At 42.5% G+C, this 25,100-nt stretch overlaps 1 protein-coding gene across 1 annotated transcript in view; it reads left to right on the plus strand.

Annotated features, from left to right (window-relative positions):
* Positions 1–25,100, plus strand: part of LOC127583633 (cell adhesion molecule DSCAML1) — a 506,127-nt gene that overhangs the window by 331,657 nt on the left and 149,370 nt on the right. Inside the window, 1 exon segment of the mRNA XM_052039813.1 lies at positions 20,405–20,604. Coding sequence (XP_051895773.1) covers positions 20,405–20,604 — 200 coding nt within the window.

Consider the following 25,100-nt stretch of genomic DNA (forward strand, 5'->3'; position numbering starts at 1 on the left):
TAGGTCACAGTATAGTGGAACAAGCCAAATATCCCACTCCTGCTTCAATGTTCCTGAATCTGATGTGGGTGTAAGTGCTCCTCGTGGCTTAGGCATATAACCTGGGATAGCGTTCAGTACTAAGTGCAGCCCTACCACAGATGCAGTCTATAGGCAAGGATGAGCCTTGAGGCCATGTCTGCTCAGTAATGTCATGGTTGGAAGAACTCTGGAACAGCTTCCTCCCCACTGCTATCAGACTTCTGAACTTATCACCTCTTTCACATCCCCTTCCCAGTGGGGCTGCCACGTCTTGAACCTTAACTCTCCCTCCAACATTATTGTCACTTTATTGACATTTCTTTGTGCACTACCTCAGTTTGCACAACTGTACTTTCCACCATTCCATTGTTTTTGTGCTCATCGCTGTATTTATTGTTGTATTTATTATTACCATGTGTACCGTTACTCTGTGAGCTTCACACTGGCAAGGAAATTCATTGCACCCTGGTGTATATGAAAATCAACTAAACTAAACTGAACTAAGGTTGTCCAGGCCAATGTTTATCCCTCAACCAACATTCCCAAAGGCAGCCATTCCATGATCTCATTTTGGTTTCCTTGTTTACTAAAACAGTGATTAGACTCTAAAAGAACCATATTGACTGTGAAACTGTGTGGTCATGAAGGAGGAGACTCAAAGCTTAGTCCTTCATTTCTCTTTCAACTATGGTGATGGCCAAAATCATTTTTGTCCCAGTGCAATAATGTTTTCCTTTGAATAATCAATTGTGTTATTCCATTAAGTGGAAATGAAATGGATGATTTTGCGATTTATGAAATGGAGCACACAACTCAATCTCCCTTCACAAATTTAACCTGATCCCTATGGGTTCCAAGCAGGTGGTGAGGTGAACGGAGTGGGAAGACATTGTAAATGCATAAAACATCCTAAATTCTGAATCATATTTGGAAATAAAGCAGGGAATTGGGAGCAAACATCATTGGGGTGTTTTGTGAGGTATGTGGAAACCACAAGGGGTGAAGGGTATAGCCATGATTTTTTTGACTGGTAGTCAGTCATTCTGCTGGGTGCACAGCGAGCAAAATGATCCAACACTTAGCATAAATTAGCATAAATAATGTAAATTGTCTGAAGGAACTCTTGCATGGAAAGGGTAAAGTTCCCAGGGAAACATGGGAATTAGGACTGTAGAAAGCATCACTGGAGGAATAAACTCACTGGGCTGAGGGGCCAACATGCTTCTTTTCTGACCTAACGTAGTGGGAAGATAGATTTGCATTAATGTAGTGACTTTCAAACTCCATTTTTAAACTGTACTCACTGTTGTAATATCAGAAGCCAGTCAGGCATTTAGACAAAGTAAATCCACTACAAACAGTAAAAAGGTGAGTGTTCTGATGATATTGTTGAAAGTTAAATGTTGGTCAGAATACCAGAGACACCTCTTCTGCTCTCTAAAGTATTGCCATGACATCTTCTGCATCCTCTTGATTTTGGTTTAATGTCATATCTGTAAAATGAGACCTCAGTACTGTATGGGCTGTGTCAGCCAGGATTATGTGATGAAAGCTCAGACTTGCGTCTTGAACCGATGACCTACTGTCTCAGAGATGAGTGTGCTGTCATTGAGAGGTATGTTCTGTTTGTGACCTTTTTTCTTTTTTTAATATACAGTTCTCTTTGTCTACTTGTAAACCAGCTTTTGTTTTCCATCTCACTCATCCAATATGTGTTAATAATCCATTGAGACAACAGGATGATCTGTCAGTCAACAATTAACTGATCCCACAAGAAAACACGTTCACTAGATGGTTGAATGGTCTCCCCCACTTTCTTCCTCCTGTTCGCTGGTTTGTTGATAAAATCCTTTGCAAAATTGAATTAGTTTCTTCTCTAAAGTGCTCCAATCTTTTCCCTTGGCAACTGTCTAAAGATGAACTAGTTTGTTCCCAACTTTGCCATCCGATTTGATCCTGAGTGGAGTTCCCAAATGCATATCCTCTTCATCACCAAGACTGCCATTGCCCGACTCCAACCTTGCCCCAAGTCATTTGAAACCTTTATCAATGTCCTTTATGAATTAACGGCAGTTAGGTTATTTACGACAGTACAGAAGGAGGCCATTTATCCAGTGGATCCATAATAGCTCCAAGCAGAATAATCCCATCAGTTGCCTCCTCCTTATTTCCCTGTTGACCAGCATCTTATTCTCTCTCACATGTGCCCATTAGCTCCCCTTTGATTCTTTTGCTAGTTATCTACTAAGGGGTAATTTAAGGAAGCAAATAAACCTCCCAGCACGTCTTTGGGACGTGCGAGGAAACCGGAGCACCCAGAGGAAATCCACAAGGCCACAGGGAGGAGGTGTAAACTCTACACAGATAGCACCGGGGACTGGGATTGAAGCTGGGTCACTGAAGCTGTGCAGTAGCAACAGAAACTGCTGTGCCATCCTGTCACCCAAGTTATCTCTAGATAGGACCATTCCAGCACTCTCTCAGGCTGACGTTCATGTACCGTCCTATGTAAACGAGCAGGTCCAAGCTCTGCTGCCTGTATTTCTGACCTGCACCTTCTTGCTCCCACTTCATCCCTCTGCTCACTCACCTACCCCAGCTCTCAGTTAAATAAGAGTTTATTGTCCTTATTTTCAGATTGTCAGATAACTTCACCCCCTCCCTGTTGGTAACCTCCTCAAACTCTCCAAAACATCTGTCCTTTTTCATTTCTGCCCTCCTGATTATCTTCCCATGTGCCAATGCAGTCCAGCTCCAATACCAACATTAGAGGTGCTATAGAAATGTTGGTTGTTGATTTGTCAAAGTCGAATTTATTGCCACATGCACAAGTCCATGTATGCACAAGTGCAATGAAAAACTTACTTGCAGCAGCATCACAGGCACATAGCATCATATAAGCAGCATTCACAAGAAAAACATAAATTAAACATAAATTATACACAATTTTTACAAGAAAAACAGAACAAAAGAAAAACAAAGTCCATTTTAGTGCAAAATGATCAAAGTGGTCAATGGTGGTGCTAAACTGTAGTGATGAGGGTTGTGATGGTTGGTTCAAGAACTGAATGGTTGAAGGGAAGTCGCTGATTTGGCTTTGATAATCATGAATAGGAACAGACAATTGTCCATTAAATTTGCACATGTACTGTAGAATAAAGCCAACAGGTGCAAATCATTCAGTAACCCGATTAGTTTCTCATACATAGATGGAGCAAAATAGATAAAATGATGTAATCCCATTAACGTTCATGTAATTCAGCAACCTTTGAAGTTGTTGCTTGTGGAACTTGCTGGTACCACATGCAGCAGTGTTTGAGCTTTCCTTTGAATGTGTTATCTATGGCTCACAAACAATAATCCATTCCTCTAGTCCCTTTCAAGAGACTAAGCAGGAAAAGGTCTTCAGTCTGTAATTACTTTCTCTGATGGTGTTCTGTTCACATGAATGGTCCTTTGAAATTGGAAGGGAGCTGATATTATACCACAAACAAATCATGTCAGGTTAGGACCTGTTACAGGTCTATGTAAATAGCTCACAGTAAGTTAAGGGGTTTCAGACTTGAGGTACTTGTGGGAGTTGTAGATGCCTCGCTTAACATTTCAAAGATGCCATTCTATGCAGTCAGCAGCAGAGTTGTAGAGCTTTCTCAGATATCTACCTATGTAAACACCTTGTCTCATCGCTGCCTCCATAGTTCGCCCCTCCTATATCTGTGGCCCTGTATGACCCACCAAGATCTCTGCTCTCCTCCAGACAAGGCCTCTCATGGACTCTGACTTTCTTCACCTATCACTCAGCAGCCTAGGCTCTGGAATTAGCCATCCATCTTGTGCAGTGAAGCCTGCACACAACCAAAACCCAAGTCAAAAGTTAGTGGAGTGGTCACTCATACCTGGAGGGTGTAAAAAGCATGAAGATATAGTTTGTATGAACAATAAAAGAGGACAAAAGATAATAAATTGTAGATTCATAGAAACAACATAACCAACCAATAGCTGTGTTCTAAAAGGGCATCACGTAGAACAGGGCACCTGTTCCCTTCTTTGGTTAGAATGCAAATAAAAGTCATTGCATTAGAAATTTATCCTCAATCACATGCACCAAATGCTTGATGTACTCCATTTCCATAATTCTGTTCATTGAAGTCCATAGATTTAGCACAGGAAGTGAGGATAAATCAGCCTATCTGATGTGCTAGGCTTTGAATGAAAATCCAGGGGCTCATTTCCCAAAGGATTGTACAGATCTGGAATTCTCTCTTCTAAATAATCTGTTGAGATCGGAATGTCAGCTGGAAGTGTCAAACCTGTGACTGCTCAATTTTTGATAGGTAAGGATACAAGAACTAAGTTGATAAATAGGGTTAATCAGCCTTAATCTAATTTAGGAGCTCGATGATCTTTCTCCTTTGCTATGTTCCTTAGGCTATGTATGAATATGAGAGAGCAGACAAGGTCCAATGTAAACAATGCCTGATATGGTGCAGTATTAGTTCCTATTTGACCTGTGTCATAATCCATTTCCTGATTTATAATTGACTTAGCTACTTACAGAGATCACCAGATGGTTGATTCTTGATTTAACAAATTGACCTGAGATTGATTAGCAAGTTGTTGGCTAAGGGACAGTGCATTTCTTAATTGTCAATAGTGGTTCTGTGATTGTAAATTTCATATTGATTAGGTCCTTGGGGGTCATTTGTTTCTTACACCAATTAGCACCCATTAATGGCCATGCATTCTGCACAACACTTGGTAACACAACACAGATAGCCATTGATTTCTCTCTAATACACTGTTTATTCACTGCTACAATTCCATATTACAATGTATTCAGGCTGAGTAAAGCATTTGAACAATAGAACCATGAAATAGAGATTTATTTTTGAAACATATTTTCATCAGCATAGATGTAAAATGTGTCTCACAAGGTGACTGGAGCAGGAGGAATTAGATTTGTGGACCAGCAAGTAGCACGTTCATGCCAGAAGTAGTGGAGTCTGCATTCTGAGTATACACACTGCTTGAATCTTCCCGAGACGGAGGAGTTGCTTGTCGCAGCTTCCTTCATGAATTGCTATTCCAATCGCATCAGACCTTCATGTTGGTCGATTTGCAAAGTTGCTAACTTACAGTGCTGGGTACAATTGCTAATTGACTCTTAATCAGCAAACTACAAGCATAAAGATTTAAATAGGTTTTTGGTTAATTTTGTTAACAGAAATGTAAAAATTGTTGATACTGGAAATGGAGAATATCGCAGCACAACAGGAGGACACCCAGGCTATCAGGCTACTGTCGGCTCTTTGTCCAAATAAAACCTGTTATCTTGTTGTTTGCCTTTAACCATGTAAATATTTTTCTGTTTAACTTATATGGTTTCCTTTTTGAACAATGGGGTTGACCCCTCTCAGGAAGTACAGTCTGGATTGTAACAAGGCATTGTATAAAATATACAGGCAGTCTCCAGGTTACATATTTGTTCCATTCCTGAGAACTGTCAGTAAACTGAATTTTCCACAAGTCAGAAATGAACAATTTCTGCCAAAATCAAGAAAAAAACTATTGCCAAAATTGTTGAGGCTTCCTTTCCTCATGTGCAGCCTCACTTTGTCTCAGTACAGCATCGTGCTATCGTCCATTTTCTGTAGCTATGCACATCGTATTGCTCTGCATACACTTGCTATAATTCTTTCATTTCATTGGATATCTTCTATGTTCACCCGAACACTACCCATAATTAAACAAATGGAATGCATACTGTAATAAGTTGTTAATGAATACCACAAGACATTTTAACATTATTTGTTCAGCTCAGAGCGTCTATGGGATAATTTGCGTGAAGTTAGATTTCCGTAGTCAGGTCTACCATAACCTGAGGAGCCCCTGTATTCCTCCGAGTCTTTTCTCAGTTTCCTTAAGCCTTTGTTCTCCTGCCAATGAAATCAGTTTCTCCTCATAAATTTCAGAAAGGAACTGAGCAAACATCAAGTGTGATTGGAATGTCATTGCACTGCCTGAAGGTATCAATTGAGGAGAGAAAATACACCAGCTCCCTGCATAAAATTAGGCTTGAGATGGGGCAATTGGACCTGCTCTTGAGACATTTAGGGAAACCATTGGAGTAGAAGCTAAAAGAAGAGGCTTCATCTAAGTATTAGGGCTAAGTCTTTTGGAAGTGAGGTATATGTTTGGAGCACCCTTCCACAAACAGCAATTGATGTTTAGTTCATAAAATAAATAAATTGTGCAAAAGAGGATAATGAGGTAGTTTTCATGGGTTCATGGACCGTTCAGAAATCTGATGGCAGAGGGGAAGAAGCTGTTCCTAAAACGTTGAGTGTGGGTCTTCAGGCTCCTGTACCTCCTCCCTGATAGCAGTAATGGGAAAAGGGCATTTCCTGGATGGTAAAGGTCCTTACTGATGGATGCCGCTTTCTTGAGGCACCGCCTCCTGAAGATGTCCTTGATAGTGAGGAGGTTTGTGCCCGTGATGGAGCTGGCTGAGTCTACAACCCTCTGCGTCCTCTTTGGATCCTGCACATTGGAGCCTCCGTACCAGGCGGTGATGTATCCAGTCAGAATACTCTCCACCGTACATCTGTAGTAATTTGCAAGAGTCTTTGGTGACATACCAAATCTCCTCACACTCCTAATGAAGTAAGAGCCACTGGCATGCCTTCATTGTGATTGCATCAATGTGTTGGGCAATCATCAACTGGCTTCTATCTGAAGTGAGAGTTGTTTTTCAGTACAATTGGAGCATGCACAGGGCTTTCTGTAGCTATCGAGTTGCAAGTAACCTTTTTCCATTATCTGCCCTGAGATTTATGTGGTGCTGCCGGTAATGTAGTCTTTAGTTTGTTTTAATGAGGACCATTAGAAGTGAGGAGAGAGCTTTAACACTATTCATTATTTGATTCAAAGTGCCTCTCCCTGAGCTCCAGAGGTGACTGCTTAGGTTTCTATCTTGAAAGGTTGTGAAATAGGAATTTCATATTAGATTTTTCTCACTGCCTCAAACCCAATAAATGTTTTATCTACAAAATGAATAAAAAGAGTTAGCAGGTAAATGGGCAGTGACAGAATCAAGACTGAGTGCTTATTACCACCAGCTGAAGGTCACAAGTTGGATGTGTCAACACAATGAGTTTCTGGTCTCCCTCTGTGTTGTGGGTGGTTATAGATTGAGGGTGTGGGGAGCACCAAAAAAAGGCAAAAATTGGAGGGAACGCTGCAACTCTGTAATGCATTACCCACTCATACACTTAGGTCCAGGAATTACGTGGTCTGGCAAGACGAGGAATGGAAAACAGCAAAATCCTGGGCATTAGGGGAGAGCCTGCTGAGCTTCCAATCTCAGATGTGATGGTAATTGTAATAGATATCTTCAGAACAGAATTAAGGCATTCAGTCCATTATCTCTTTGTCATATGAAAAAGAGTTATCCTGCTTTATCCCATTCCCACTCCTAGTTCTATGGCCTTATAGTTATGGCACATAAGGTGTTTTTAAAATATAATAACAGTATCTCGCTCTATTATACTTTCAGCCAGTGAGTTCTCGACCCTAACTACCCTCTGAGTGAAAATAAGTCCTTATCTCCACACTAAATCTTCTGCCAACAGTTTTAAATTGAGGATCCCTTGTTCCTGATGTTCCTGCTTAGAGGAGTGTGTCCTCCTGAAGCACTCCATCCAGTCCTCACGCAATTTTGCCAACTAAATGAAGTCTCTCCTCCATACTCACTGCTGCAAAGAAAACAATCCCAGCCTGTGCAATCTTCCCTGATGCATAAGATTCTCCAACCCTGGCAACACCTTGTAAATCTCATTTGCACCCACTCCAGTGCTGTCACGTCCCTTTTTCAATGTGGTGTCCAGAACTCTTCTCTATTTGTAGCCTAACTTGTGGATTCTACAGCTCAAGCAGGACCATATCGTAGACTTTGGCCAATAAAAGAAATTATCCCATGTTCTGAAAGCATTAAGTGGAGAATTTGTAACAATGTGATTGAACTGTCTCTGTCTCATGATGCTTCACCCCACAGGCTTTCAAGTCCCAAATCTGATGTGAGAAATTGACTTCTCCACTTCATTTGAATTAGTGCTGTCTTGCTCAAAGTGACACAACCTCTTCCTAAGGTTCTCAAACACAAGCTGCTGCTCTGCCTTAATGTTTATTGGCCAATGGGCAATAGGCCATCATGCCTTCGATGGGGTAATCTAACTCAATGGAACATGACACCACTTGCTCCATGAAGGAGCCCTATGAAGACAAAATATTTTATTTGTTTTTTGTTCTTACCATGCCAGCAACACAGGGAAAGCAGCACATTGTCCAACGTAGCTTGTCATGAGGCGAAATAATACTCAGCCACGTATTGTGGGTAAGGTGAAGGCCTTGGTTCAGTTGGTAGCACTCCCACCTCTGAATCAGAATATCCAGTTCAAGTTCCACTCCAGGAACTTGAGCTGATGTTGCAGTGCTCTTAGAAGTCTTATGCTGTTGAAAGTAGTGTCATTTGGTTGAATTATGGAACTAAAACCTCATTTGCTGTTTTAATTAAAGATTGCGGCATGGTGGTGTAGCTAGTAGAGCCTCTGTTTCACTGCGCTGGAGACCCAGGTTCAATCCTGACCTCGGGTGATGTCTGTGTGATGTCAGCACATCTTTGCTGTGACGGCCTGGATTTCCTCTGGGTGTTTCCGGTTTCCTCCCACATCCCAAAGATGTCCAGGTTAATTGGCCACTGTAATTTGTCTTTAGTAAGTCATAGAGTCACAGAGTCATACAGCACAGAAACAGGCCTATCTCACCAACTCAACCAAGGTGTCCGCCAGGGCTAGTCCCATGAGTGGTACAATCTGGGGGTGAGTTGGTGAGAATGTGGGAAAAATGAGAATGGGGTTAGTCCAGGATTACCAACTAAATGAAGTCTCTCCTCCATACTCACTGCTGCAAAGAAAACAATCCCAGCCTGTGCAATCTTCCCTGATGCATAACATTCTCCAACCATGGCAACACCTTGTAAATCTCATTTGCACCCACTCCAGTGCTGTCGCATCCCTTTTACAATGTGGTGTCCAGAACTCTTCTCTACTTGTAGCCTGACTGGTGGATTCTACAGCTGGTGGTTGACGATCAGTGCAGACACAGTGAGCTGAAGGGCCTTTATCTGTATGACTTCATGACTCTATTAAAAACTCCAGGATATTATTGCAAAGATCAAGGTAGTTGCCCTAATCTTCTGGCCAGTCAATATCATCTCAACAAAAACAAATTTTTTGATTATTATTTTGAGACCTTGCTGAGGATGAATTGAATGCCATACTTCCAACATTGTAAATAAAATGATGCTTCACACACTTTTGTTATGAAAGGCATTAAAGAAAGGTACATTTCTGCTAGAAATTGGATGAAAAAGCACCTACTGTACTTTCTTATGCAAAAAAAATCACACATAAGAGCAACTTTAGTCCTAAACACAGCACATTTAGTGAACCAAAAAGGGGATAAATCCAATCTATGTTTTCTTTTAATAAGTGACAGTAGGTAGGGATGGCAGATTCCTTTCCCAGAAACAAATGACTTTTTTTTTCACGATAATCCACTCACCATAGAATCACTGAATTCATGTTCACCATGTACCACAGTGGGATTTTGCTCAATTTTCAGCTGTGACTCTAGACTTACAGCAATATGTTTGAGTTGTAAGAGTCCACTGAAATGACCAAGCAAAACATTGGATTCAAGAGAACTGGGGTGGTCATAAATGTAAGCTTTGCAAGCAATGCCCACATCCTCTGGATGAAAACTGTTCAGTCAGTGCCCACCACAACAGCTGATTAGTGTGCAAACCCGATCCAGGGTGCTGAACCAGATACCAGTAGGTATCTGGCACCTGAAGGAACTAATGGCCTACCTTTATCCATGGGATGGGTAGGAATGAGTTACCCTTGACAACGTGATTGGAAAACCCAAGCTAATGTCTTCCAGAAAAGCAAACAATAATGGAGCTTAAAAAAGTGCAGAATTAAAGTTTTTTTAGAGCAATGAGTCTACTGTAGAACCCTTTCAAACACTCCATTGCATTATTACAACAGGCCTAATTGACAGTATCTCAATTGGCTGCTCTATCAGAACCTTACACGGTGCAATAAACAAACTGCTGGAGGAACTCAGCGGGTCGAGCAGCATCCGTGGGGGAAAGGAATTGTTGACGTTTCGGGTCCTGACGCAGGGTCTCGGCTTGAATCATCGTCAATTCCTTCTCCCCACAGATGCTGCTCGACCCACTGAGTTCCTCCAGCAGTTTGTTGTTTTGCTCCAGATTCCAGCATCTGCGGTCTCTTGTGTCTCTTTACGTGGGGGCAACATTCATTTTATTTGCAAGCAGCACTTGGATATCATTGGCGTGTTGCAGGTGTATAGAGAGAATGGTGGGGAAGTTCATTAAATATGAAGAAGTACAGGAGGTTGCAGGCAAGTCAACATCAGATAAGCTGCAAGTAATTTTACAGCCAATGGGTACTTACATTGTGTTTTAACAATGTCTTGCTTCTCAAATCGATATCTGCTCCTGGAGGGTCTTGTGGTCTATCGATTGAACTTTTCCACACAATGCTTCTCTTCCCACTTTACCCACTGTGTTCAGTTATGATACCGAAAAAATGTATTGCCTGCACTCAGTCAGTCTATCTGCTAACAGCACATGAATGAATAATGAAGACAAAAGACTGAAACTCGTGGGTTCCTGATCCAGAAATAACAGGCTGCACTCTGGTGTGGGAGGGGAGAGTTTGTTTAGGGCTGTTATAGACATTTGTGATTTCTTTTAAAAGTGGAAGCTGCCGTATTGCTAGCAGTTAAGTTATTTTGTGAATTCAGGGCTGAGAGGAAGAAAGGAAATGGAAATCTGAGTCAACATGATGTAGGTTCAGTCCTTTAAAAATTGTTGCCATGAGACTTTTTTTTCTCTGGATGAAGAATCTGGAAATGGGGGTGGGAGCCATGGCCTCCAAGCCACTGCCTTATTGAGGTGCAGATAATAAGCATGCAGGTAGAGCAAGCAATAGGAAGGCAATGATGCCCTTATTGCAAGAGGGATGGAAGCCAAAAGTAAAGATATCTTGCTGAGATTGTGTGGGGTTTCAGAAAGACTTCATAGAGTTACAGAGCATGGAAACAGGCACTTTGGTCCAACTTGTCCATGCTGACCAAGATGTCTATCTGAGCTAGTCCCATTTGCCTATGTTTGGCCCATATCCTTGCATGCCTTTTCTATCCATGTACCTGTCCAAATGTCTTTTAAGCATTGTAATTGTACCTGCCTCTTCAGCTTCCTCTGGCAGCTTGTTCCATACACCCACCACCCTCCGCCTGAAAAAGTTGTCCCTCTGGTCCCTTTTAAATCTTTCCCCTCTCACCTTAAACCTATGTCCTCTAGTTTTAGATTCCCCTACCCTCATTGTGACCATTCACCCTATCTATGTTCCTCATGATTTTACATACCTCTATAAGGTCACCCCTCAGCCTCCTACACTTCAGAGAAAAAAAGTCCAGGCCTATCCAACCTCTCCTAATAAGCCTTCCAGTCCCAGCAACATCCTTATGAATCTTTTCTGCACCTTTTCCAACTAAATGACATCCTTCCTATAGCTGAGCGACCAGAACTACACACAATACTCCAAGTGTGGTCTCACCAGTCCTAACATTTGGAGCATCGTGTACAGTTTTGGTTTCCACAGCTGTAGGAAGATCAGCCTACCCTGGAGTCAGTGCAGTGTAGATTCTTCAGGTTGATTCTGGAGATGAGGAGGTTATTCTTGGTGGAGGTGTTGAGTAAGATCAGCCTTTGCTTGTTGGACTTCAGAAGAATAAGTGGAGTTCTGAGTGGGAGTGACATGGGAGATACTGAGAGGCTTTTCCTCAATCTCAAATTAAGAGGTTGACCAGATGTGGCTGAGTTGAAAGGAAATTGCTTGAAAATCTCAACCATGCCTCATCATTGAGTATAGTCAAGGATCGATTTTCAGACATGAAGGGAATTGGAATGGAGATTTGGTAAAGGACTAATATCTTATCCAATGGTGGCACAGGTTTGAGAAGCTGTATAATTTACTCCTTCTTCCATTTCTCATGCGAAGAATATAACAATATAAGAACAACAAGAAGGAGTTGGCCATCTGGTCTGGTCCACCATTCATCAGGGCTGTAGCAGATCTTCCATTGATCTGCATTTTGAATGAACAGTGACTACTGCCCTCCAAGGTAGAGAATTCTAAAGGTTCAACAGCCTTGGAGAGGAGAAATTTCTCTTCATCCCATTGCTAAACAGTCTACTCCTTGTTCTGAAACTGTGGCCTCTGGTCCTAGATTCCATAGTCAAGGGAAACAAACCTTGTAAGAACTTTGTAAAATTCAATGAGACCTCCTTTCATTCTTCTGAACTCTAGAGAATACAGTCCTGGTCTACTCAATCTCTCCTTACATGGCAAACCTGCCATCCCTCAAAACAGTCCAGTGGTTTTTTGCCACACTTCCTCCCTGTGGCAAATACAACCTTACTTAGGTAATAAGATCAAACATTGGACACAATACTTAAGTTCTGTCACAGCAAAACCCCTTGCAATTTAAATAAGACAGCCATACTTCTGTACACAAATCACCTCATAATAAAGGCCATTGGCTCTCTTAATCATTTGCTGTACCTGCATGTTGGCTTTCAGAGACTCGTGTACGTACACCCAGGTCCTTTGCATGAACGCTACCCTATCTCTCACCAGTTAACCACTTTTCTGTTGTGTGCACAAAAGTGGATAGCTTTTACCATATTCTCGTCTTTCTCACTCAGCTTGTTCAGATCCTCTTCAAAACTCTTTACGTCCTTCTCCCTAATCACAATTTCATATTGTCAGCAAACTTGGAAGTGCAATGAAATCATTTATAATCAATTGTAAAAAAGTGGGGCCCCAAGCACTGATCCCTGCAGTACCCCAATAGTCACAGCCTGCCTACCTAAGAACAACGTGTCTATTCTCACTCATTGTTTTCTGTCTGATAACCATTTCTCAATCCATGTCAGTGTGTTACCTCCCAATTCCCTCTGCTCTAACTTAGTAGACCAACCACGTGTGTTGGATTTATCAAACTCTTTCCAAAAATTAAAACACACCATATCCACTTTCTCCCCCTTATTTTATTCCATGAATCACATCAACAGTTTAGCTATAGTGGTGGAGAGAGAGCAGGCAAAGGAGAACCAATAGTAACCGAGACTCTGCTGATTGATTGTGCCTCATTCTAACACATTAGTTGGGCCATTTCATAAGACTGGAAAACATTGCTTACCAAAGTTCAGGCTATAAGAACTGTACAGCTAATGTGTACATAGATGCACATGGTTATAAAGGACAATTTCAAGAAAGAGTCCCTCATTCCCATGTCATGCCAACAGATGCCCTCTTTGAAACTTTAATACAGTACTGAGGGAGTGCCGCACTCTCAGAGGTGCCGCCTTTAGTATGAGAATTTAAACTGTGGCCTCATCTGCTGTTTCTGGGTGGGGTCAACCATCCCACAGTGCACTCTGAAAGAGAAACAAAGCAGTTTTCTCCAGTACCCCGGCCAATATTTATTTCCCCAAACATCACTGTTATAACAGGTTCTTCGGTCATTGCAGGATCTTTCTCTGTGGAAGTTTACAGCAGTGTTTCTCTGCATTATATCTGTGACAAGGCTTCAAAGACAAATATTGGTTTGAGGTGCTCCTGTGCTGTTAAAAAGAAGGGGTATGTGCAGGAATTTGTCGGAATTTGGGCAGACAAGATCATACGTTTTTCATTAGGGTGTGAATGTCTGCATGGTAGATGTTTACTGGCAAGAGGCCCAGGACACTACTTGCCCTCTGCCTCACTCATGTCCCTGGGAAATTGCCACATAAATCCCTTCCTGTATTCCAACCTGATTGCTCGGTAATGTATATTTAGAGCCACATTTAGCATGCCGGGGCCTGAGGCTAGCTTACAGCACATAACTCACTTGGGCATTGTGAAAATAAGTCCAGCAGCAGAAAGCACAAAGAAGAAAAGCAGCCTGAGGTCTGGGAATCCACGTCAGACTCAGTGCCCAAAACTCCTGCTGATTTATCACAAGGCTTCCCTCCAAGGAATAAAGATTTTAGTGAAGACAGTTTCTTGGTTAACGTGTGGCTTATTCCTAGCCTCCTGTTGTTCCCATTCCAGCTAAGCATCAAATTTTCCACTCTACAGCCTCAGCTGTGTGAAATTCTTGGGGACAGATCATCTGCCCAAAGACATTGAGGTGGAACAGACATCCTCACGTTTTAGAATTCAAACCACTTTGTTAAAAACAAATCTGTTTTCTACCAACTTTGCTGGTTCGATCAATTAATGACCCCTAATATGTTGGTTCCACTGGGGCCACCTTCACAAAAATCGGTCAGAAAATCGTAAGTGAAAAGAAAATGCTGGACATGTTCAGCAGATCAAGCAGCATATGTGTAGGGAGAAACTGAGGTAACATTTCAGGTTGATGATCTTGCATCAGAAGATATTTTTGTTTCTTTTCTAGTTCTTGAACCTTCACTAGAATGATGCAAAGTGCTAGTTACACAGTAATATGTCACAAAATTGTTTCTATCCCACAGTAACAACCATTTAGCCCCAATGGATTCCATGATGGATTATACTCCATATAATCCTCTCCTTCCCACCCCTCTCCATTGAATACTGTCAGATTTACTTATAGTTCTTTTCCCTTGCAAAGGGGCTGTAGTTTGGAAATAGGGAAGTTTTGTTACTGTTGTGCAGGGTGCTGGTGAGGCCACAAATTGAATACTGTGCACGGATTTGGTCCTCTTATCTAAGAAAGGATATAATAGCATTTGAGGCAATGTTAGGTTCACTGGACTACCTCCTAGGATTAGAGGGTTGTCCTGTCAAGAGAAGCTAAACAGTTGGGTCTGTATTCCTTGGAGTTGAGAAGAGTGAGGGGTGATCTTACTGAAACATATAAGATCCTAAGGGAGCATTGGAATAGATGTTGCGATGTTTTCACTCGTGAGAGAATCTTGAACAGAGCATGATTGTTTCATGATAAGGGACCTGTCATATAAAACTGAGGTATATAGAAATTTCTTCTCTCAGGAGGTGGTGAATCTTTGGAATTCTCTGCCTCAGGGAACTGCAGAAGCTACCTCATTGGAAGAGTGGAGTTAGATAATTTTTTGAAAGACCAGAGCATTGAAGGTGATGGGGATCTGGCACAGAGGAGGAGAAGGCCTAAGGTTTATCAGCCATGATCACACTGAATGGCTGGAGAGGTTTGAGGGGCTGGTGGCCTACTTCAGTTCCTGGTTTCTCATGTCCTTTATGTGTCAGGCCCTTCAATGCATCCATTCTATTTGCTTCACCCTGTGGTAGCCCCTTCATTAATTCACCCCTCAGTCTTCCCTTTCTTTGATGTATGAGGCTTGACTTGATCCACAGGGAAGAGTGTTCCAGTTGGTTCAGAACATAAACAAAGGTTCTAAGTTGACCTGCTAGAGCAGTAGAGGAAGAGTGCTGCATTGTCAGAAGTGCGGCCATGTTAATGTTTGATAGGGAAAGAACAAGAGAGGTCTTCCTGGCGTTCTGGCCAACAATTACTCCTCAGTCAGTGGCCAACTTACCTCCAACTTGCAGACTTTTTGTAAAATGTAGAAGTGAGTGAATGAAAATATCAACAGAGTCACATTAGGAATCCTTAGGGACCTCTTTCAATTTTCCTTCCTCCCTCTTCTTTACTCAAACACATGTAAAGTGCAAGAATAAATAGGCCTTTTCACTACATGAATAACAAGACAAATCAGAACACAATGCACTGCACTCCAGTGAAACTGATCCAGCAATAGTTGGCAGTTTTTATGTCTTATGGGGAGTTTTATCAGGTGTCCCAAGCTGAGGTGTGTGAAGAGGACAAAGGCCAATGTGATAATCTGTTCCTGCTCTTCACGAGTAAAAACCCCGATGGGACTGTTAGTTTCTGCCAACCATGGAGATTTGTCTGAGACGGCATTTCAAACTATACTACAGAGAGTGAAATACCAGCAATAACAAATCTGAGATTAAGAATCCCATCCAAAACATTGCCAAGAAATCCATCATCAGTCAGTTGGACTAAATGTTGCATGTCGTATCCGTCCTATCTCCTCCAGCTGCACAACGCTCCCTAGATATCTGTAATCCTCCAACTCTGAACCATTGATCACGTTGAGTTTGATTTCTCCCTCGATGATGGCTGTATCATCAGCTGCCAAAGCCCTGGGTTCTGAGATTCACTCCCTAAATCTCTCTTCCCCTTTGCTTCTCTTTCCATCTTTAACTCTACACCTTCCTCCAGCTTCTGGCCAAAAGACTCGGTATCTCTCTGTGTGACCTGGCAACAAATTTCATTTGGTAACTCTGTAAAGCACCATACAATATTTTGTGAAATTAATTTTTAACTACCATTGTTTTTAAATTCACCCAACTTCTTTGCATATCAGGTCCATAGCTGGACTTCACACTATTACCTTGGGTGGTCTTCAAGCCACACACACACCTCCTGAGGTGTCACATGAGTTGTCATATGAGTTGTCAAATAGCTAATTCCATGATACAGGTCCTCCAAGAAGGAAATAAGGAAAATTGGGATTAAAAAATCTCAGGGAAGCTGCCATTTCCTGCTTTACAGAGAAGGATTTGCATTTCACCTGAATACAGTGTCATTTCATCCTCTCTCCCCAACCCACCATTTTGTCACAGTAAATGTACCTGCAGAGTCATTTGTTTATAATTGAGGGTCTGGATTAACCACAGTAACAAGGCAGAGACCCCAGGAATGCAGGATGTTTTCCCACTCTGAGGATGACGAATGACTTTATTGAAAGCAGAATTTGTTTTCCTAAAGTAAGATTAACGGCCCATTTCCAATGTAATCTGCTGCCTTCAGTTACTGGAGTACAGTCCAGTTCACTTGGGGCTATGCTCTGGAAGGTTTTATTAGTATAATCTATTGTGGCTGCAGCAGCTAGCTGCCTAGAATAGCTCTTCTAAGCACAAAACAGGAGCAGCCATTATTCTGTGTACATAAAAGTTTATGGACTCATTATTAATTTTATTACTAATTGAAATATTTAATGAAAGTAGTACATGAATAATTTAATTCCTCATTAGCCAAACAAAGGTTGTATCAGCACCGTTGAGCTGATTAAACAGAGAGACGCATCTCGGTATTCAGTCCTCACTTCCTGGCGTGTGGAACTCTGGGAAGAAACATTCTTGTTGCTTCCTCCCTAGCTCGTTCATTTAATTCAGGGGTTTGTCCAACAGCGTCAACCACACGACAGGAATCTGAAGAAGACAATCAGCATTTTTAAAATTCTTTTATGGGACATAGACTCTGCATTTGCTGCCTTTTGATAAGATATCTTTATTAGTCACATGTACATCAAAACACACAGTGAAATGCAAATTTCGTGTAGTGTGTTCTGGGGGCAGCCCGCAAGTGTCGACACGATTCCAGTGCCAACATAGCCTGCCCACAACTTCCTAACCTGTCCGTCTTTGGAACGTGGGAGGAAACTGGAGCACTCGGAGGAAACACACGCAGATATGGGGAGAATGTACAAACTCCTTACAGACAGCGGCCAGAATTGAACCTGGGTCGCTGGCGCTGTAATAGCGTTACGCTATCTGCTACATTACCATGCCTGCCTTTTTTTTGCTAACTACCCTTGAAAAGATGCTGGTGAAGCATCTTCCACAACTGGGTAGTTTCCTCAGCCATCTCAGAGGGCGGTGAAGACTCAAGCACTTTGCTGTGAGTCTGAGATCACATATAGACCAGGTCATCCAAATCCATTGACAGTAAGTCTCTCCCAGGTCATCATTCACAGCACTGAGGTCTTAATTACCCTCAGTTGGTTCCCATTGGGCAGGCTGTGCTATTCATATACCTGACACCATGCAGCCAAATGGATACTTAATTCCAAGGCACGGTAGCGTAGCAGTTAGCGTGGCGCTTTTACAGCGCAGGCGATTGGGGTTCGATTCCCGTCGCCGTCTGTAAGGAGTTTGTATGTTCTCCTGTGTCTGCGTGGGTTTCCTCCGGGTGCTCCGGTTTCCTCCCACATTGCAAAGACGTACGGGTAGGTTAATTGGGTTTAAAATGGGCGGCATGGACTCGTTGGGCCCGAAGGGCCTGTTACCACGCTGTAAATAAAATTTTTAAAAAATTTAAATTTAAAAAAATTTAAAAATTTAATTTAAATTTATATATGGGAAGAGGTTACCAGATAAACATAGGAAAAGACTTGTGAATGTCCTGAAAGCATCATTGACAAAATTGCAGCATCCGCAATGACTTTGGGAGTCCCTAGCTCAAAGTGGAGAAGGAGCATGTTGGATGGCATTGAGAATCTTGAGTCAGTGCATTCAGGGCAACAGAGGCTGTGTCACAGAAGGAGTGCTCCACCACACACATCACCCACCTGCCCATCATATCATGTGCCTCCTCCTCATTTGTGGAAGAGTCTGCCGATCCTATATTGGCTTCACGGTCACCTCAGAACCCATATAACTGGAGTCACAGTCACCTCAGAACCCATATAACTAGAGTGGAAGCAAGTCATCCTCATTCCTAAGGGACCACCTGAGAAGAAGGTGCAGGGAGGGTGGGGGAGAGATGGGTAGGAAAAGGGGAATATCTCTGATTGGATTAGCTTTAGATCTAATTGTTTTAGATTCACCATGTAATACAGGGGGGCAAAGTGGCCAATTTTCACACAGCAATCTCTTACATCCAACCACAGAATGATAACCAGAACTGATAACTAGACGAGTGATGTTGAGTGAGGGACAGATAGTGGCCGGAGTACGAGAGAGAATCCTCACTATTCTTTCTAAATACTACTGCAGAGTCCTTAATGTTGACCTGAGTGTGAAGAGACTTCATCCAAAAGACCGACATTGTAGTACTGCACTGGGATATGACCCTAGACATTTTGGCCTCAAGTCTGTAGACCTTGACATGAACCCACAGTCTCCTGATTCAGTGCTTTCCAAGCTGACAAGAATGAAGGTTCCAAAATGTAAAAGAAGGGACCAACAGGAGGAAGCACTCATTTCACAGTGGGTTGTTATGGCCTGGAATGCGTTGCCTGAAATGGTGAAGGAAGAAAATTTACTAGTAACATGAAAGTATTTGAAGGGAAATTATTACAGGGCCATAGGAACTTACTGGAAAGAGGCACCCATTGAACAGCTGCACTAAAGAGCTGGCATACATTGGAAGGGCTAACTGACGTCATCCACTTCTGTACCAAATTGTTATTTAACTAAAAATAAAACGGAAAGTGCTGTAAATGTTTAGCTGGAAGAAAAACAGAGAGAAAAACAATTAAATACATTCACCACACAGGCGGCAATGGTTCCATGTAAATGTCTCAACACCACCTTGCTGAAGGCAGTTAGGGATGGGTAATAAGTGCTGTCTCTGCCAGCAATGCCCACATCTGTCAATGAATAAACATTTAGTTTTTTAAATATGTGTAGAGACCAATATGCCATGCCATTTGTAACGATCTAGTGCATTAACAGTATCATAAATCCAACGTCTTTCCCTTATATTGTGTTCTATATTCGTTTATATTATGAACACTGAAACCAACTTATGTAAACAGAAAATGCTTGAAACACTCAACAGCCTTTATGTTCCTTTCTCTGAATGCCCTCATTAACCCATCAACCAGATGACATCATCCTCATCTTATCTCCATGGCAATCCTAGCCTCACCCTATCAGAGATATTTCCTTTGTTCTCTTCATCTCTCCTCTCAGTCTCAATACAACTTAAAACTAACTTTCCTGTTCCCAGTTCTGATGGAAAATCCTCTACTGGAAACATAATTCTCTTTCCACAGATACTGCCTGACCTTCTGAGAGTTTCCAGTATTTTCTATTTTTATTTCAGATTTTCAGCATCTGCACTTTTTCATTTTTGTTTAGAACATAGAACATAGAACAATTACAGCGCAATTCAGGCCTTTTGGCCCACAAAGCTGTCCCGAACATGTCCCTACCCTAGAAATTACTAGGCTTACCCATAGCCCTCTATTTTACTCAGCTCCATATACCTATCTAACAGTCTCTTGAAAGACCCTATCATATCAGCCTCCACCACCATCACCGGCAGCCTATTCCACGCACAACTGAAATCAACTTTGCAGTCAAAGGTGTAATGGTCACTGCATTCTTCAGTAGTCCCTCTATCAGCTTGACTGCGGTCTGCCTCTCCCATTGATTGAACTGTTGTATATTTTTTCTCTTTATTCCAGTCCCAGCAATGATTACTTCCCACCCCAACACCACCATTGCCATAAAGGGCCAGAACAAGGAGCTTAACTGCACAGCCCGTGGAGAGCGACCAATCATCATTCGCTGGGAGAAGGAAGACACGGTGATTGATCCCGACAGAATGTTCCGATACTCGGTGGCCACCAAGGACAATGGTGAAGAGGTTGTCTCCACCCTGAAGGTAAGTTGTTGACCTCTCCACTCAGTCTGCTAAACAACAATTTATTAATTCAACTGGTCTGATAAGTGGCACAACTAGTAGAGTGCTACTGCCTCCCGACACCAGAGACCCAATCCTGACCTCGGGTGCTGTCTGTGTGAAGTTTGCATGTTCTCCCTGTGACCGTGTGGGTTCCCTCTGGGTGCTCTGGTTGCTGAAAGAGAATGAGTTTATTATTGTCACTTGTACCGAGGTACAGTGAAAAACTTTGTTCTGCATGCCATACACACAGATCATTTCATCACATCAGTGCATCGAGGTAGTACAAGGGAAAACAATAACAGAATGCAGAATAAAGTGTTACAGTTACAGAGAAAGTGCAGTGCAGGATGCAAGTTTCCTCCCACATTCCAAGAATGTGTGGGTCAGTAGGTTAATTGGACACAGCAAATTGGCCCTAATGTGTAGGTGAGTGGTAGAATCTGGCTGGAGCTGATAGAATGCAGGGAGAATGGGATTAACGTAGGGCTAGTGTAAGTGGGTGAATGATGGTCGGCACGGACTCGCAGGGCTGAAGGACCTGTTTTCCGTGCTGTATCTCTCTTTGACTGTTTAGCCATAATTTGGTGGAGAAAATGTTTCTGTATTTTGAGAAGAGTTCAGAACTAGGCACCATGAAGGCAAAACAGTCATTAATGAATTCCATGCAGAATTCTGGAGAAATGTCTTTACCCAGAGAATGACCAGGAATTTGAATGTAGCGGCTGAGGAACAAAGAGGAAGCTGGATGTGTGAAGGAGAAAGGAATAGAAGATGGCACTTAAAAGAAGGTAGCAGGAGTGGTGTGGAACTTAAACATTAGTGAAGACTAAGTGGTTGTGTGCAGGTAGAGCTGTGAAAGGGAAGATGCCAAATCTGTGCTTATTACAATTAAAATGTGTTCTGTTATAGCATCAGTAAATTATGTGCAAAAACCTGAACTGTGTATTTCTTTGATTGGCCAGTTCATCAGAGGGGACTTGCTTTCTGTAGTTTGGGTCTGTGTTTCTTTTCAGCAGGGGAGACACCAGAGACTGCAGATGCTGAAATCTGGAGCAACAAACAAACTACTGGAAGAACTCAGCAGATCGAGCTGTATTTGCGGAGGAATGGAAAGGAAAGGAAGCCCCTCCCACCAATGCTGCTCGACCCACTGAGTTCCTCCAGCAGATTGTTGCTTCTTTTCAGCAGTGCTTTATTAAAACATCGAGGTGAAGGGTCAACATTCAACATGCCAAGCACCCCTGGCTTTGAAGAAAATTGGGAAGGTGAAGATGGTCAAGAGTGAAAGATATCAAAGTTGGGTTTTCAAAGCCATGAATCACTTGGCAGAACATTTGCCTTGGAGCCAGAAGACGGTGGATTCAGGTCTCACTCCAGAGATTGAGGATAAGATGCTCCAATGCAATGTTGAAGGAATGCTGCATTATTGCAGGTGCTTTTGTTAACTGAGACGCTATGTACTCTCAGATGGGTGCATAATGAAAATGGCACCACCTCAAGGAAGAGAAGGGACTTTTCCAATCCACCTGCCCAATGTGTTTCTCTCAACCAACTTCACTAACCCTAATTATTTGGTCATTATCAGGTTGGGATTATGGAGAGCCTGCTATGCTTAAATTCACTGTCAGGTTTCTTACATTAACATGGTGACTATACTTTGTTGACTGTAAAGTGCTTTGTGATGTCCAGAGCTTGTGAAGTGCAATATGAATGTAAATTGTTCTTGGAGAAGGGAAGACTGTGAAAGCTTAGTTAGTCCTGGCAAATATAAGGAAGAGTAAGTTGGATTTTTAGTTAATGAGGCAAAATCACTTCCTGGAGATAAGTTTACCACAGGCTGACTTCTAGAGGCAGGCTGCTCCCAGGACCCATCATCATTACTGTTGCAGCAGCCGTTCTAAAGTGCAAACTTTATTAAAGTAGTCTTTATTGACTAAAAACAAACACCTTAAAGATGGAAAGGCTAGGGGATGCAGATGTGATTGGCAAAACAACAATGTAGTCAACTTGCTGGCTCCTAACTGCAGCTCCTCGTGATAAATGAAGGAGAATATCTCACAAGACCTGCAGTTTACATCATATGAGGTAGAGATTTTTATTGTGCACAAGATTGAAGTTGAATATTTACCTAAGAGTGGATTTAATTCTGTGACGAGAAGGAGCAGTGTTATTGGGTTGGAAGAAGCGGCTTAATACATGCTGCCTATACCCATGGTGAAAGTCAAGAGCCTTCAGCTGAGGAAATTGCTACTTCATGGTGATCCATGGACCTTTAATAGATCAGCAGAGATGGAGCTACAGTCCAATCAATGCTTTTCTTTCTCAAGTTGTTGAGTCTGATTAAAACTGAACAAGGAACACCAAGTGAGAAATATCTCAACACTGATTAGAATCAATCCTAAAGCTTTTGACAAAGGAAGGGTCTCAAAACTGAAGACACAATGAGCACATTAAATGTTTCATTGAATACTCCAACTATCTCTGATGCTGTTTTGGTCCAAGTCTCCAATTAAAATAAAATCTATTTTATATGATTTTTAAAGGAGGTCACATCACTGCATTTACAATCACCTTGACATTTATATTTTAAGATATGAAGTTGCACAGTTATAACCTTGAGAAATTATTACTGCTCAAGGTTTGAGAAGGTTTCCTATGTAAATTTTTAAAAAGTTTCCAACTAAATTGAAGTATATTATACATTTGCTTCTAACAATGATTCTGGATGACAACTATGCTAAAGGGCAGAAGGATTTCTACATTACATGAATTTTGAGATTTGTGGATATTTTATGGGTGGCTCAATGCTGTTGGAGCATGGACAACACAGTGGTGCAGCAGTTAGCATTGCTGCCTCACGGTTCCAGCAACCCGGGTTCGATCCTAACCTCCAGTGCTGGGTTTGCACCTTCTCCCTGCACCAGGTGGCTCTCCCCTACATCACAAAGATGTTAGGTTAATTGGCAACAGTAAATTGCCCTTAGGTGGGTGACGAAGAATCAGGAGGGAGTTGATTGGCTTGTGTGAGAGAATAGATTGCAGGGAGATAGGTGGTGCAATGGGAATGATGGGTGTGCTCTGAGAGCAAGCATAGACTAGAACCATAGAACCATAGAACCATACAGCACAAAACAGGCCCTTCGGCCCACCGTGTCGTGCCGTCTATCAGACCACCCTCACACTACCTAACCCCTTCCTCCTGCATATCCCTCTATCTCACATTCCTCCATATGCCTATCCAACAAGCTCTTGAACCTGTTCAATGTATCTGCCTCCACCACCACCCCAGGCAGTGCATTCCATGCACCAACCACTCTTTGGGTGAAAAACCTCCCTCTGACATCTCCCCTGAACCTCCCACCCATAACCTTAAAGCCATGACCTCTCGTCTTGAGCATTGGTGCCCTGGGAAGGAGGCGCTGACTGTCTACTCTATCCATTCCTCTCAATATTTTATATACCTCTATCATGTCTCCTCTCATCCTCCTCCTTTCCAGTGAATAAAGCCCTAGCACCTTAAGCCTCTCCTCATATTCAATACCCTCCAATCCAGGCAGCATCCTGGTAAATATCCTCTGCACCCTCTCCAACGCCTCCACATCCTTCCTATAATGAGGCGACCAGAACTGAACACAGTACTCTAAATGTGGCCTAACTAGAGTTTTGTAAAGCTGCATCATAACCTCACGGCTCTTAAACTCAATCCCGCGACTTATGAAAGCCAACATCCCATTGGCCTTCTTAACTGCTCTTTCCACCTGTGAGGCAACTTTCAACGAACTGTGAATATGAACCCCCAGATCCCTCTGCTCCTCCACACTGCCAAGTACCTTGCTGTTTACCCTGTACTCTGCCCTGGAGTTTGTCCTTCCAAGGTGTACCACCTCACACTTCTCCGGATTGAACCCCATCTGCCACTTGTCAGCCCAGCTCTGCATCCTATCAATATCCCTCTGTAAGCTCTGACAGCCCTCCACACTATCCACAACACCGCCTATCTTAGTGTCGTCCGCAAACTTACTAACCCAGCCCTCCACCCCCTCATCTAAGTCATCTATAAACATCACAAAAAGTAGAGGTCCCAGAACCGATCCCTGCGGGACACCACTAGTCACTGCCTTCCAATCCGAGGGCACTCCTTCCACCACAACCCTCTGCTTTCTACATGCAAGCCAATTCCTAATCCACACAGCCAAGCTTCCTTGGATCCCTCAGCCTCTGACCTTCTGAAGAAGCCTACCATGAGGAACCTTATCAAATGCCTTACTAAAATCCATGTAAACCACATCCACCACACTGCCCTCATCAATCTTCCTGGTCACCTCCTCAAAGAACTCTATCAGGCTTGTGAGGCAAGATCTTCCCTTCACAAAGCCATTCTGGCTGTCCCTAATCAGTCCATGATTCTCTAGGTGTTCATAAATCCTATCCCTTAGAATCCTTTCTAACAGCTTACCCACCACAGACGTGAGACT

Source organism: Pristis pectinata, chromosome 27 (genome assembly GCF_009764475.1).
Source record: "Pristis pectinata isolate sPriPec2 chromosome 27, sPriPec2.1.pri, whole genome shotgun sequence".
Lineage (NCBI taxonomy): Eukaryota > Metazoa > Chordata > Chondrichthyes > Rhinopristiformes > Pristidae > Pristis > Pristis pectinata.